Source organism: Hydractinia symbiolongicarpus, chromosome 2 (genome assembly GCF_029227915.1).
Source record: "Hydractinia symbiolongicarpus strain clone_291-10 chromosome 2, HSymV2.1, whole genome shotgun sequence".
Lineage (NCBI taxonomy): Eukaryota > Metazoa > Cnidaria > Hydrozoa > Anthoathecata > Hydractiniidae > Hydractinia > Hydractinia symbiolongicarpus.
Window position 1 is genome coordinate 22,509,603 of NC_079876.1, and position 13,666 is coordinate 22,523,268.

General features: G+C 33.4%; 2 protein-coding genes across 2 annotated transcripts; both read right to left on the reverse strand.

Moving 5' to 3' along the window:
* Window positions 1-945: 945 nt before the first annotated feature.
* Window positions 946-6,138, reverse strand: LOC130630201 (ATPase ASNA1 homolog). The gene is made up of 9 exons (XM_057443601.1): window positions 5,861-6,138; window positions 5,456-5,603; window positions 4,725-4,782; window positions 4,083-4,173; window positions 3,433-3,583; window positions 2,693-2,803; window positions 2,326-2,473; window positions 2,086-2,138; window positions 946-1,214 (listed from the first exon to the last, which is right to left on the reverse strand). The coding sequence occupies exons 1-9, from the start codon at window positions 5,989-5,991 to the stop codon at window positions 1,089-1,091; spliced, it is 1,017 nt and encodes a 338-aa protein (XP_057299584.1). The 5' UTR covers window positions 5,992-6,138; the 3' UTR covers window positions 946-1,088.
* A 145-nt stretch (window positions 6,139-6,283) lies between these two features.
* Window positions 6,284-13,611, reverse strand: LOC130630200 (uncharacterized). Its single transcript, XM_057443600.1, has 4 exons — window positions 13,181-13,611; window positions 12,894-13,086; window positions 12,455-12,738; window positions 6,284-8,146 (listed from the first exon to the last, which is right to left on the reverse strand). The coding sequence occupies exons 2-4, from the start codon at window positions 13,071-13,073 to the stop codon at window positions 7,588-7,590; spliced, it is 1,023 nt and encodes a 340-aa protein (XP_057299583.1). The 5' UTR covers window positions 13,074-13,086; window positions 13,181-13,611; the 3' UTR covers window positions 6,284-7,587.
* Between the last annotated feature and the right edge of the window lie 55 nt (window positions 13,612-13,666).

The following is a 13,666-nucleotide window of genomic DNA, read 5'->3' on the forward strand; positions in this document are numbered from 1 at the left end:
TTGTACCATCATCATTTTCAGCATACTTTATTTGTTAACTGTGCCAGATTTAGCCGAAAATAAAGTGGTTTTAATTTTTGGACCATTTTTGGCCTAAAATGGCATTTAGGTGACAAAAATCAAAATTTTGATGTCACCATTATGTTCTGCATACTTTTTTTGTTAACTTTGCCAATTTTTGTTGAAAATGAAGTAGTTTTAATTTTTGGACCAATTTTGGCCTAAAATGACATTTAAGGTGGCAAAAAACAAACATTTTGATGTCACCATCATGTTCACCATACTTTTTTGTTAATTATGCCAAAATTTGTCAAAAATAAAGTAGTTTTAATTTTTGGACCAATTTTGGCCTAAAATGACATTTAGGTAACAAGAAATTAAAATTTTGATGTCACCATCATGTTCAGCATACTTTATTTGTTAACTGTTCAAAATTTTGTTGAAAATAAAGTAGTTCTAATTTTTGGACCAATTTTGGCCTAAAATGATATTTAGGTGACAAAAATCAAAATTATTATGTCACCATCATGTTCAGCATACTTTATTTGTTAACTGTTCGAAATTTTGTTGAAAATAAAGTAGTTCTAATTTTTGGACCAATTTTGGCCTAAAATGATATTTAGGTGACAAAAATCAAAATTATTATGTCACCATTATGTTCAACATACTTTTTTTGTTAACTCTGCCAAATTTTGTCGAAAACAAATACCAATTTTAGCCTGAAGCGTCAATACTAGACTTTCCAGTAGTTAAGGAGCCTGGGTACGAAGTTTACATCTGTGACGGACCAACGTGAAATCCCAGGGTCGATTTTTTCTCAAAAAATGCTCCGAAAGAAAAAAATGACGGTTTTAAAGAATTTCCTACGCCTACGGGCGCGGAAATTCTTTATAAATTAATCTAGCGAAGGTAGCACGATTTGTAAAAATAAAATAACAAAACGAGTCAATAAATAATCAATCACGACCTTTATTTCTCGCCTCTACACAATAAAAACCTTTTTCGCGCATGTATGACGATAAATTACACGAAATACTCAGGAAATGTAATGTCATAAAACCGATAGAAGGTCTAACAGCCATCTCACATCAGCGGCTTGGAACGTAAGGGCTAACAAGCCAATTGGAGAAAGAAATGATTTGTTCTGAGCCTCTCACTTCGTGCGGAAGGAGCGGTAACTTGATTACATGGAAGTCTTCGTATAAATCTTGTATCTATGGAAACAAAAAAGATGATAAAAAACGCGATTAACTGAGGAGTCAATCAAATGAAAAACCAAGAGAACAGACTGCAAATCGGGACTTATTTATTACTTATTAAATACCGCACGCGATATTTAACAAAACCGAACTTAGAAAACAGACCTCTCTTCTATTTTGTAGTCTCCGAAATTTAATTACACATGGTGCCTGTTAACAATATTTTCCGATCTATGCCCCTTTTCCCGATGCTTCAGTTTCAATCAACTAAGCTACCTTTGCGGAACTTGACGGATATAAGTTGGCACTGCAATCAAAATTTTAAAAAAAGGCAGTTTTTCATCATTCACCCAGTTAATAGTCTGCAAATGGCAGGTTGCAATGTCGCTACTTTGCATACGCAAAGGCCAGGTCGAGAGCGTTAAAAATGCTTTTGGCATTTCCTAGTGCTCCAAAACAGGGAAATAATTCATACGGGGGTCAACGAAAGTCTCGAAATTCAGGAAAAGTGGTTGTGCTGACCTCAGCAATAATTAGCACGCTCAAAAGTATCGATTTAACCAAATAACCTAGGATTCTAAGTCCTAAGTCCGCTATTGTTCATTGTACTGTATTAAACACATCATTTATCGTATTCGTTATGAAAAAGCTGTTTTCTGATTTTTTTCCTGACAATGGAGTATTTCAAGAAATTTGCACGAGTATTTTTTGGTTTTATTAAAGTATGTGTATTTCAGGAGTTTTTCCTGCGCTACCATGTTAGGGCATAGTGTTACCATGATAGGGCAGTGTTACCATCTTAGGTTTAAGTTTTACCATGTTAGTGCACAGTGTTGCCATGTTAGTGCACAGTGTTACCACGTTAGTGCACAGTGTTACCACGTACCTGTTCGAAGTATTTGTTTTGAATTTTTGAGCGAGCAGTACACAAACCACAAGCTAAAAAAAGAAGATATTCATCGCTTAGTCACATACTAAAACTACAACCATAACAACACGCATAATCACAATTTCTCTGTTATGGGATAGTAAAAATTTAGTAAAAGTACTAAACCCAACAAATGTGGTCTGTACTCCGCAGAGTTGATACTAAGTTCAAATACTAAGTTCAACGAACAACGCAAACCTGTAGGTCCCTTCTTTGGGAAGACGAGTTGATTGACAATAATGGTACAGATGTCCATATTCATGCGAGTCAGTTCTTGCACCAGTCGCTCTGTTTCGTACAGTGATAAGAACTCAGAGATGCACACACAAACAAACGTGGTATGGTTCTAACACAAAAAATATACAACATTTTAGAGAAAAGTATTCTTTGGATATTTTGTTTATAGTTAGCTGTTGTGATAGTACGAAGACTTTAGTTTACTTTATAGGACTACCAGGTGAATGAACCCGTGGAAATCACGAAATTAAGTAAACACGTGTGGTCACGTTAAAAAAAAGAAGAAATACAAAAGATCGTTTAGCGTATGAATGTTTTTTTTACGTACAGGGTTTTGAAACTGTGAACTGACTTCTTTAATAACAGGAAGTGTTTCATCTAGTTTGCTTGTGAACTCATCTATCCCGTTTGCGTTTTCCATACCGAACATTCCTCCGAACTAAAAAAAGCAAGGGAAATTATTGAGAATTCAAGCCAGAATTTGTAAAATTCAACACTGCAATGTAATAAATATAATGTAATATGGCTCCTGGTTTAGGGTTTTAATTGTCACTGATCAATGTTGAACATCATTGCAATCGTGTGACGACAATCAGCTTTCCAATTCTGCAGGATCAATTTCGCATTTAATCATTATTTTCGTATAGCTGCTAAGAGCAAAAGTCTCGAAGATGCAAAGCTTATACTGAAACTCAAAAGACTTCAGTTTTACACTGCTTTTATACTAGTTTTCATTAGAAAGAAAAGAATTTCCATTTTTCTGTTTTTGTAGGTTCTTAATTAGAATACACAAGGCTTGCTTGTTTAACCTTAAAATTTTAAGGCTGAGCTCTTAGGCACTTTAAAAAAAGTTAGTTTTCGAGATAAAAAAAATTTCTGTGAATTTTTTTCTTCTAATTATCTACAAATTCAATGCGAATTAAATTTGTAGGATTCAGTAAAATTTCGAAGAGTGTTTTTAAACAATGGTTTCAACTTTGGTTGACTTCAGCAGTTTTATTTTTTTCCCGTGTTAATGTATAATAAATTTTATTCAATGTTCCTTTTTATTAACATTAAAGTACAAACCTGAGAGATAAGAGGCTGTATTCTTGATTTCAACGCCATTAATTTCTCTAGCGAGCTCTCGATTACGGAAGGAAACGAAATGAGACGTAGGGTGTGACCAGTGGGCGCTGTGTCGAACACCACTACAGAGTAATCCATGCTCCGCACAAGTCTAAATTGAAACTAATGTAGATGATTTTAAAATTTTGAAATATTTTGCTTTTTATAAGGTTACCAAAATCCTAGGCTCGGCGCTGATATATTCTTCTTTTTTTCTATTTTTCTAAACAACTGACCTATTGTTTTTCATCCTTACATTCTTATAATAAAGCGCCAATAAGTCAGTTAATGCTGTAAGCTGTAACTACAATGGAGTTATTAAGTGATCCTGAAAATTAGCTGTCATTTCCCTTTCATATCTTTTGTATTCATTCTTATTTTATTTCGAATTTTACATTGTAGGTTGAGAAAATGTAATAAAAAATTTCCTAATCTCAATATGATAACCACCTTGACATTAATTGGGGTAAAACATTGATAGGATTGGGTAAGAATTCGATGTTCTCTCTACTTTGACAGGGTGGAGTATTTTTCTTCATGTGACATGTCTCATTGCTTTAAAAAGCAGGTTGATTTAGGAAGAAGCAACTACTTTTACTAAAACGCCATACTTCATAACTTCAGCAAAACTCATTGCTTCGTCGATACCAGGGAACGCTCCAAGTAACTCTTGCATCATATTTTTTCCAACAGAAGTAATATCTGAAACAAAAATTAAATTCGGTCTTTTTTATAATTTTTTTTTATTCGTATTCTAAAATTGGAAGTAAGCAGCGTTTGATTAATGAGGTTCTAAAAGTTCGGTTTTTTTTGTTAACAGGCTGTTGCAATAAGCCTAGTTTTTAAGAAAAGATCAATCTTGTAGCAGGCTTTCTATTTCTTTTATGGTTCTGAAAGCTTTGAAATTAATAAAAGATATAGATAAGGATCATGAGTTACGCAAATACTGTATTGATGATGACATCAAAGACTTATACACATTTTTTTTTCAAAAAATAATTTTAACCCGAACCGATTCCGGTTTTTTTTTCAAGCTTTTGTCAGGACCTTGACCACCCTGAAGCAAGCTCAAAATTCAAAAGTCTGAAATTATTTACACGCACTACAGGCTAAATCAAATTATTATGTCACACTGCTAAAAACCAATCACATTTGAAATAAAAAATTTAATTCATTTGACAAACAACCAACTTGCCTAAATGCAGGACAGTCATCAATAGGTCATGTTAGTATGCAAAAACTAACTCACTCACCCTGATCTTCAATAACATCGTCGGGTAAGTGAGACAAGCCAAGATTTGGATCTACTTCCTAAAGTGTGATAACATGCAAAATGGTTACAGGACCAAGTTATGTCATGACATTTTTATGTTTTTTTATCATTCTCATATTTAGGGTAGTAGAACTGAAAGCTTGTATTGATAAAATATGCAGCCAATGGTGAATGCAGCGTGTTATCAAGGACTTGTCAGATAATATAGAAGTGCTACAAGAGGTTATGAGGGGGGGGGGGGGGAGGGCATGCAAAAAGCACATTCGCCTAAATAATTACTATTTTCGACACTAGCTTGTTGCATTAGTTTTCTTTTGGCACCTACCACCCTGTATGTACATGACTTCAACCCCAACCCCTTTTTACAAAAACAACAACATTTACACAATGCTACGGTAAAAAAACTCGTTACCTTTTCTTGTAAATACCTTAAAAACGGACAGCTGGTCATTATTTTTACACATCATTTGGACCAACTACTTACCGAAATTAACCAATGTAGTAACACGTTGCTCTAAACAATTGACCAAAATTGCTCTCCTTATTCATTTTGTTTATTACATGACCTCCCTCCCCCTCAGGACGAACATATTTTTGACTCACACAGACATTTTGTGGAACAAATATTTGCAGCTTAGTTCTTCTAAAATTGTGTATTAAGGAACGGCAAAAACAATGTGTAATTTTAGGTATTTGTGAGCATATAATTACCATTGCATATAGATTGTTGAACCCATTTACAAGGGTTGGTGTTTTCGCAAACTTTTGATCGAAAGCATCTGAAATATTATGTGCTGGGTCCGTGGATATAATTAAAACATTTTTTCTGTGCTTGGACAACTGAGCAGCTACACTGCAACTAAATATAAACAACATAACAATACGATCTAGCCATAAATTCCATCTGTAAATTTATGCGCTATGATGATAAACCTGCAAAGGTGAAAGTACAGAGATATTCTGTAAAATCAACAGGTTAATGAAGGTAAAATTTGAAGTATACAATCATCTAGCATTTATTGGTAATATGTTTTTAAAAACGGAAAGACATTTCACAAACAGATACACTAAAAAGTAACTCAGACCAATCAATGAAATACAGTAACAAATACTTACCTGCAAGTTGTTTTACCAACGCCGCCTTTACCGCCTACAAATATCCAACGCAAATCTGTTTGGTCCAGCAAATGTTGAATCGTTGGTGACATGGGTTCAAGATCATCGTCATCAGCAATGTAGGCTGCCATTTTATTTTTATAACTTTTTTAGATTTTATAGATGGTAGAAAATAGTGTGAATAAAATGTTCCCTAACATATTTAGAAACTTTATGCTGTTGTTATGTTGCTGTTATAGCCTCTCAACTTACCTTTTTTTATGTTGGTATTTTTTTGCCATTGTAATTGCCAAGTAATTGGCATGAAAAGGATTAGAAATAAAACTATTATGCAGACCTTATATCTAAACCTTGTTGACAGGCCGATTTCTGCATGTTTCGGTCATCCTTGAAACTACTTGAAAAAAGAAAGAAGCATAAAACTTGCTATTCTCATTCAACTTTTATATATTTTAATACTACTGATTTACTGCACAAAAAAGAATTGCGTCCATCACATAATTTCATACTAGATACTAAAAATAAAATTATCTGTTCTCTTTCATCAAATTGTTTAATTGAAATAAACAGGATGTGTTTGTTATGATAGCATACAACATACTGGCTCAGTGCTTCTAGCTAAGACAACCTAAAGAAGAGCTTTTACAGGAGATTGCCAAATGTTATCAACATTTTCGTCGTTTTTTCTTCATTTTTAGCATTTTTCAAGTTTTTTATTATAAATATTGTCATATTTAATGGTTCCAAGAAAAATACCTAGTCATGCCAACACAAAAGACAAAAAATTACATTGCTGGACAACAAATCCATGTAGAGTCGATTACTTTGAACAATGCAAAACACGAGTTTCTCTGGGACAATGTTTCGTAAGTATATAGGAATATTTTGGAAGGTTTTTCCGGCTCTTCTCTAGAGAAAGATGGATAATTAAGGTTATCATGGTCACCTGCTCTAATTTTAAAGTCTCACAGGGTCTGGCAAACTTTTTGTCATAATACCCAGATATTGCCTGCTCATTACTTTTTTATGGGCACTTGCATACCAGTTCTTGGATGTGGCTACAGAGTGCTGAGTTAGATCAAAACCAAAGTAACTCCCAGTAAATTTAAACGTTTTTTATAAAATAGACCTATTAAATGTAAAATATTTTAATTAATATTCAAATTAATGTCTTTTTATGTAAAAATTCGCTCAACACAGGGTTCCTCTCTCAATTAGTTAAATTCAACATGCATACAGTATGTTGAATTTAACTAATTAAAAAGAACCGATTTTGCTTTTTTATGTAAATAGAAATCATATAAATGAATCATATAAATGCAAATTTAAAAATATATTCAGTTTCTTAGTTTTAGTTTTTGTAGCGGATTTTTTCGGAAAATATTTTTACTGATAAAATCACCTTAGCCTGCCACAAACATCCACACGATTATCAGCAACCAACAATGACAAAAAATATTATTGGTGTCTAAAGAAATTAATGTGTAGACCTAATCACATTCTTCTTTACTGTGTCAATTGCTCTTGCTTTTTCTTTTTATTTCTAAAGAATCTTTTTAAAAACGGCAGAAAAAATTAAACAAAGAATTTTTGCAGAAAGTAGTGAACTAAATGGCAAAGTAATATTGTCAGACAACTTAACCAATGTTAAAGTTAAGAATAATGACTAAAAAAAAACTAGGTAAAATGATTGCATCCAAAAAACATACACTATCCTGCAATATTTTTTACAGGTTGCTTTTTGGTTTCTTCTTAAACAGTTGATGACAAACCAGCCACTCATTTCCTCCGTTAAACGCAAAGGTTTCTGAACAGTAGATAAAAAACATTCGCCAATTAAAAATTTGCTTTTCTGCGTCATCACCATGTAATTTACGAAATATACTCAAGACTTTGTCTTTATTGCAATCCAACTTTTTCATCCAGGCTTCCAGTGTCCTAGAATAATGATCACCATTGACATTCCAGTGGTCTTCAATAAGCAAGTCTTTCTGAAAATACAATAGCAAGTCCGTGGATGGCATTGTACCCCCTGTAAAGAAGTGTTTTGCCATCCATTCAGTATCGCTGTGTCTACTCGTCTTAAAGTGATAGCAGGCTTCGCGATGACAAAGAACTTGCAAAAATAACAATCCATCAGGCTTTAACCAAGACGATATTTGAGCCATGAGTTGATCATAATTTTTCATGTGCTCAAACATTTCAATGGATATAACACGATCAAATTTTTCTTCAGTTGAGAACGTGTTTGCGTCAGCAGTGATGCATTTTAAACGGGGCAAATATCTAAATAAAGAAAAATATGCACAATTAACTATATTATTTACAGTATCATTACATCACTGTACATTTGATTGGTATTCAACTTAAAGTCGTGAAATTTTGCAGGAAGTTTAGTTTTAAACATCTTAACATTTCAAGATTCAGAGCTTAGTTTACACCTGACGATAACAAGCAATAAGGAACAATAGTATTAAGTAGCAAGTGGTAATTTTTGCAAGCAGTATAAACAGTGCAAAATGATAAACAAAAAAAAATCAAAGTTCTGGCCGTTGTATTAAACAGAAAGTTTTTCTTTGTTCTTATAGCCTTTGCATTTTTATAAAACAAACTTGCAAAGCTAAGGGAAAGACTTTTGTCTGTTCTATATTTAAGAAAAATGAGACTCAGAGGGAATTTAAACGATGCTTCTTTCCTAGAAGGTACTGAAAATTTTTCCACTGCAAATAAATCATTCTTTTTCGAAATGCACAGTTACATATCTGCTGCATTTAAAAATTTCTCTGCTTCTTCTTTTACAAACTTCCGTTCGATAAGTGAAACCAGGAAAGTAAATCTTTTGTCATAATTCTTTGTGAGTTTGTGGTGGTATCTTTTGATAATAACAGAAAACAAGAGAACACAGAAAACAAGAGAAAACAGAAAACAAGAGAAAACAGAAAACAAGAGAAAACAGAAAACAAGAGATAACAGAAAACAAGAGAAAACAGAAAACAAGAGATAACAGAAAACAAGAGATAACAGAAAACAGCAGTTATGTGTAACGATTGTATTGCGCTAGCCGGGAGGTACGACAAAATTACCAAGTAGAATACAGTAAAGCGAGGCTAACGAGAAGACAAAGTTTTGCACGGGTAGAAGACCAGTATTTAGAGAGATCACTAACGAGGAATATTCCTCCTGTGATTTCGAAGAAAAGGTACCAGGAGAGATTAAAGTTTGGTCACAAACTTTGGAGCTTCTCGCACCTTGTCACAAAAAAAACACAAGGCTATATGGTTTAGGAGAAGGCTTCAATAATAATAAAGAGAAACTATAAAACATAAAATTGCTGGTGCAGTTCTTGGAGTGGATGGAAATTTTACTCTTGTGTGTCATGGAAGTGCCTTTACAAATGCCATCTATGTCAATTAATGAAGGTGATACAATCAATTGGAGAAAATGATACACAAAACGATATTCGTAAACCCAAAGAATTACAGAAATGGAAAGGGTAGACAGATGATAAATGGAAAACAAAAGGAACAATCCAATCTGCACGAAGAAGAAATCCAAGCAGTGGTGAGAATAGTAAGTGTGAGAATAGTGTACCTGATGCTCTTGATGGACCTCGTACAGATGAGGCGAGAGATGATGGCGTTGATAAGAAAGATGATGATGATGTTGATGACAGGGTTGAAGATAGGGTGGTAGTTGAAGATAACGGGAGAGTCGTTGAAGAAGTAAGAGAGTTAAAGATGATAAGAGAGTTAAAGAGAATATAGACAGAGGGGGAATAGTTAGAGAGTTGAACAGGAGAATAATAGTGAGGAAGAGAATGATACTAATGTTGATCACATAATTAAGAATATAAGAAAGTGAGATTTCTTGAAAATGAAAATAATTTTTTTTTCCAAACCAAACTGTAGAACAAACATTCAATGTATGAAGAAAGAGGGTAGTACCGTTAGAGCATTCATCTAATCTAGACAGCCTAAAAGAACTGGAAGCTCTAGAGATTGGCATTAATTGGAAGGAAATATCTTGTGTAAACAACTTGACAATGAGAAAATGCTTTTGTTGAAATCTTGTGATGAAGTTAGCCAAGCTATTATTGATGCAAAGTCCAGAGTATTAAAAATTTGGAAGATAACTAAGACTTTTTGGGGGTTGAACGCTGATCTTGTAAATATGTGATCACTGAACGGAAAAAGACAACAGTTTATATCTGCTAGTTGGAATTTGGAAAGTTTGGACATTATAGCTGCATTTTTTTAGGTGATGAAATAGATAGAGAAGTCTTCATACGTCCTCCTAAAGTTCATTGCAGAAGGGAAGATCCGGAAGCTTATGCGTTGTCTCTATGGCTTAAACGATGCACCTAGAAGGTGGTATAATAGAGTTGAAGAAGTGCTACTTAACCTTGGAGGAAAGAAGAGTTTGTATTATAATACATTATTTCCATGGAAAGATGGTAATGGCCAGCTATGTGGTATTCATATTCTTTGGAACAAAGGAAGGGGATAAAATCAGTTATTTAAAATATGTTCAAGATCTTCAAAATTGGTAAGTTGAAGAGTGCTTCTTTCAGGTACATTGGTTATAATATTGTTAAAACAGACAATAAAGTTTATGGTGATCAAGACAAATATGTGGACACCTTAAAACAAATTGAACTGCTATATAAGACACTGCGAGACAAAGACGACCAATTGAATGATGCTGAAAAAAGATCATTGTGATCATTAAGTGGTCAGTTATTGTAGGTTACATCACAAACAAGATCTGATTGTTCTTTTGATAGCTGTTGTGTAAGTAACTATGGAAAACATCCAACTGTTAGAAATATAGTAGAAGCAAACAAAGCTGTTAAGAAACGAAATTATGTTCAATTTTTTTTTTAGAATTAGCACAATTTCTTCTATTTACAAATCTTTAGGTTCTATGTACCCTTTATGAGCACATTTATCAAACCAGATGCAGACGCCCCAGATTTTGTCATTGGATCAGCAAGTTGATTTTGAGTGTCTTTGATTTCATCAAGTTCTATATTGCTACGTCAACATGCCATCATAAATAATAATGATCTTAGTGCTTTAAAGATGTAATGACTTGTTGTCTGTCAAGCATAGCACTTAAAAAGTTTCCTTTGGGCCATAACTTCTTTTGTCATTAAAGCAATGCACCATCCAGCATCTGCAGATTGACTAAGAGCCATTGTTTCCGATGCCAGAGGACTTTTCATGACCCTGTCATTATGTTACATTTGCATTACTGGATCGTTTTAATATCCTATGGGTTTTAATGTTTGTTGGCATCCAGTCTGTCTGTCTGTCTGTCCGTTTTTTACAATTTTCCTAACAAAGTCTATAAAACACCACCTATAAAATTATTCTGTAATTTACCAAATTTTGATGTTAAAACAATATTGACATCATAGGAAAGTATATTAAAATTAGTGAAGCCATTGCATTGTCCTTTGAAATTTAAGGCTAAATAACTAGGAAACGGGTGGAAATAACTGACGTCATCTCCTGTGTGGGTAACTAGGGACGACCTGGGACCAAATTAGGACCAAATTCCTAAAGCTGGGTCAACTCATTCGTTTCGGAACAGACGTGTTAATGACGTCATCAAAATAAGTTTAAACCTCAATATCTCTTCAACTAATCATCAAAAGTACATGGTCCTATACATCTTGGCCAGCGTTTTTTAGCTCTACATAATACAGGCAATGGCTAAACAAATTTTAGAAAAAACCTTCTTTTGTAATGACGTCATCAAAATTCAAATGACGGTATTTCTTTATTGTTCTTCTGCCTAAGTGGACTTTTCCACAGACCTTATAATAATACAAAGAGTGTGTCCCTCTGGTTGTGACAGTCAGAGTGGATGTGTTCATATTTCTTTGAAGTTAGCTGATAAAGTTGTCTCAGATGTAAATTGACAAATTAAACGTCATGACGTCAATAACATGATTTTAATGTCAATAGCTTAAATTTCAATTAATAAAGCTATTACAATGCACTTAAAAGGTTAAGGCCAAACCTGAGACTAAATTGGGTAAGTTTTCCAAACCTAGATTCCCGAATCCGCTTCGGAATGAACAGGTTGATGACGTCATCAAAGAACCTTAAAACATCAAATCTCTACAACTGTTTGTCAAAAGTACATGATCCTATACATTTTCTTGATCAGCGTTTAAAGATCTATACACTAAAGGTAATGAAGTTCATTAGCGTTTCAAGCTCTGCAAAATTAACGGGTAAAGGAATTTCTAAAACATATGTTTTGGAGTAACGACGGGTCATTGCTGACGTCATTAAAATTTAAATAATGGATTTTTTTTTAATTTTTTTCTGCCTAGGTGGATTTTTCCATGGGCTTTATCAACTGGTAATTTATGATCTGTTGTTATTTCCTATTTGCTTTATACCAATACACATCGACAGTATAACATTACATAACAAATCACACATTAGATATTAGTGTCTTTCCTTTATGGCTTCTAGACTTTGTGTTTTTGGTGGCCTTTGAGCTTGGACTTAAATAAATAACTGTGTATGCTCTTTTCTTTTTCCCTGAGAAAGGGCTTTTTACATTTGTTTTACTTACCCCCTTTTTTCAGCTTGCTCATTGATATATTTTGCTTGAGTAGATGAGTTGGATATGCACGTCACATTACAGTTTGGATATTTTTCGCAAACCCATAAACCTGTTGCACCCCAGCCACAACCAAGGTCCATAACCTCCATTCCATCACATAGGCGAGCCCTCTCACAATACAGCTGAAGGGTATCCTCTTCTGCTTGATTTAAGGTTGTTTCTGGTGTTTTAAAATAACATCCACTGTACTTTAGTCGTTTTCCAAGAATTGTCAGAAAGAAATCAGTCTCCACCTAAAAAGCATAATATAAAAAATAGCAAATCACTGGTCATCCTTTCTACTGAAATTGAACCATGCAACTTCTTTCATCATGAGCATTATAGACAAATGGTTCCAAAAACGAAGACTTAACTTTATTGGTTGTTGTGAGATTAGTAACAAAATTACCTCGTAGTGTTGTTGGTTAGCAGCATCAGTTTCAATCGCAATTTGAAGTTTCTTTAACTCCTTTATAAATTTCATTTTGTAAGCCAGTTTTTTTTCAGTGTCTCCATTGCAGTTTAGTTTCTTACTCCATGATGATAGATTATCCCGAATTGATTGGCGAATAGCGTTGTCGCCTTCCATCTCACTATTATCACTAATAGTTATTAAAATTAAAATACTACTAAAACACACTGAAAATAGCTTAAACATAAAGATTTACTATATTTTTTAGTCATACCACAACTTACCTAAACTAAATTTAGCCTTTAGAATGTGTACAATTATAATTAAATAATTATTCCCAACATTTAATTATTGAAACTGTTGTGTGAATTAAAGAAATTTTACTTAACAAGAACTTTTCAATGATTATTTTGATCGAGTCTGGTCGCAATCTTTTGTTAGAATGATTATTCCTTGATGTAAAGACCTCCCAAATTTGAAAAACAGATTTTTTCAGGTGATCATCAAAAAATATAAAAATTTATTCCTAAAATTCAAGCAAAATTTAATCAACAATGCCACAAAACTACATTTAAACTCAATTTTAGGGAAAACAGGGTTTCTTAATAGCTATCACAGGCAAAATATGAAGTTCAAATAAATAATTCACTTTTCAATAAGGATTATTTCAGGATTTCAGCAACTACTCAATCATTAAAGATTGAGTTTTGCATTTTAATTTTTAGACATTATGAAGTCTTACCTTGATTGAATCTGATGCGCACAAGAAA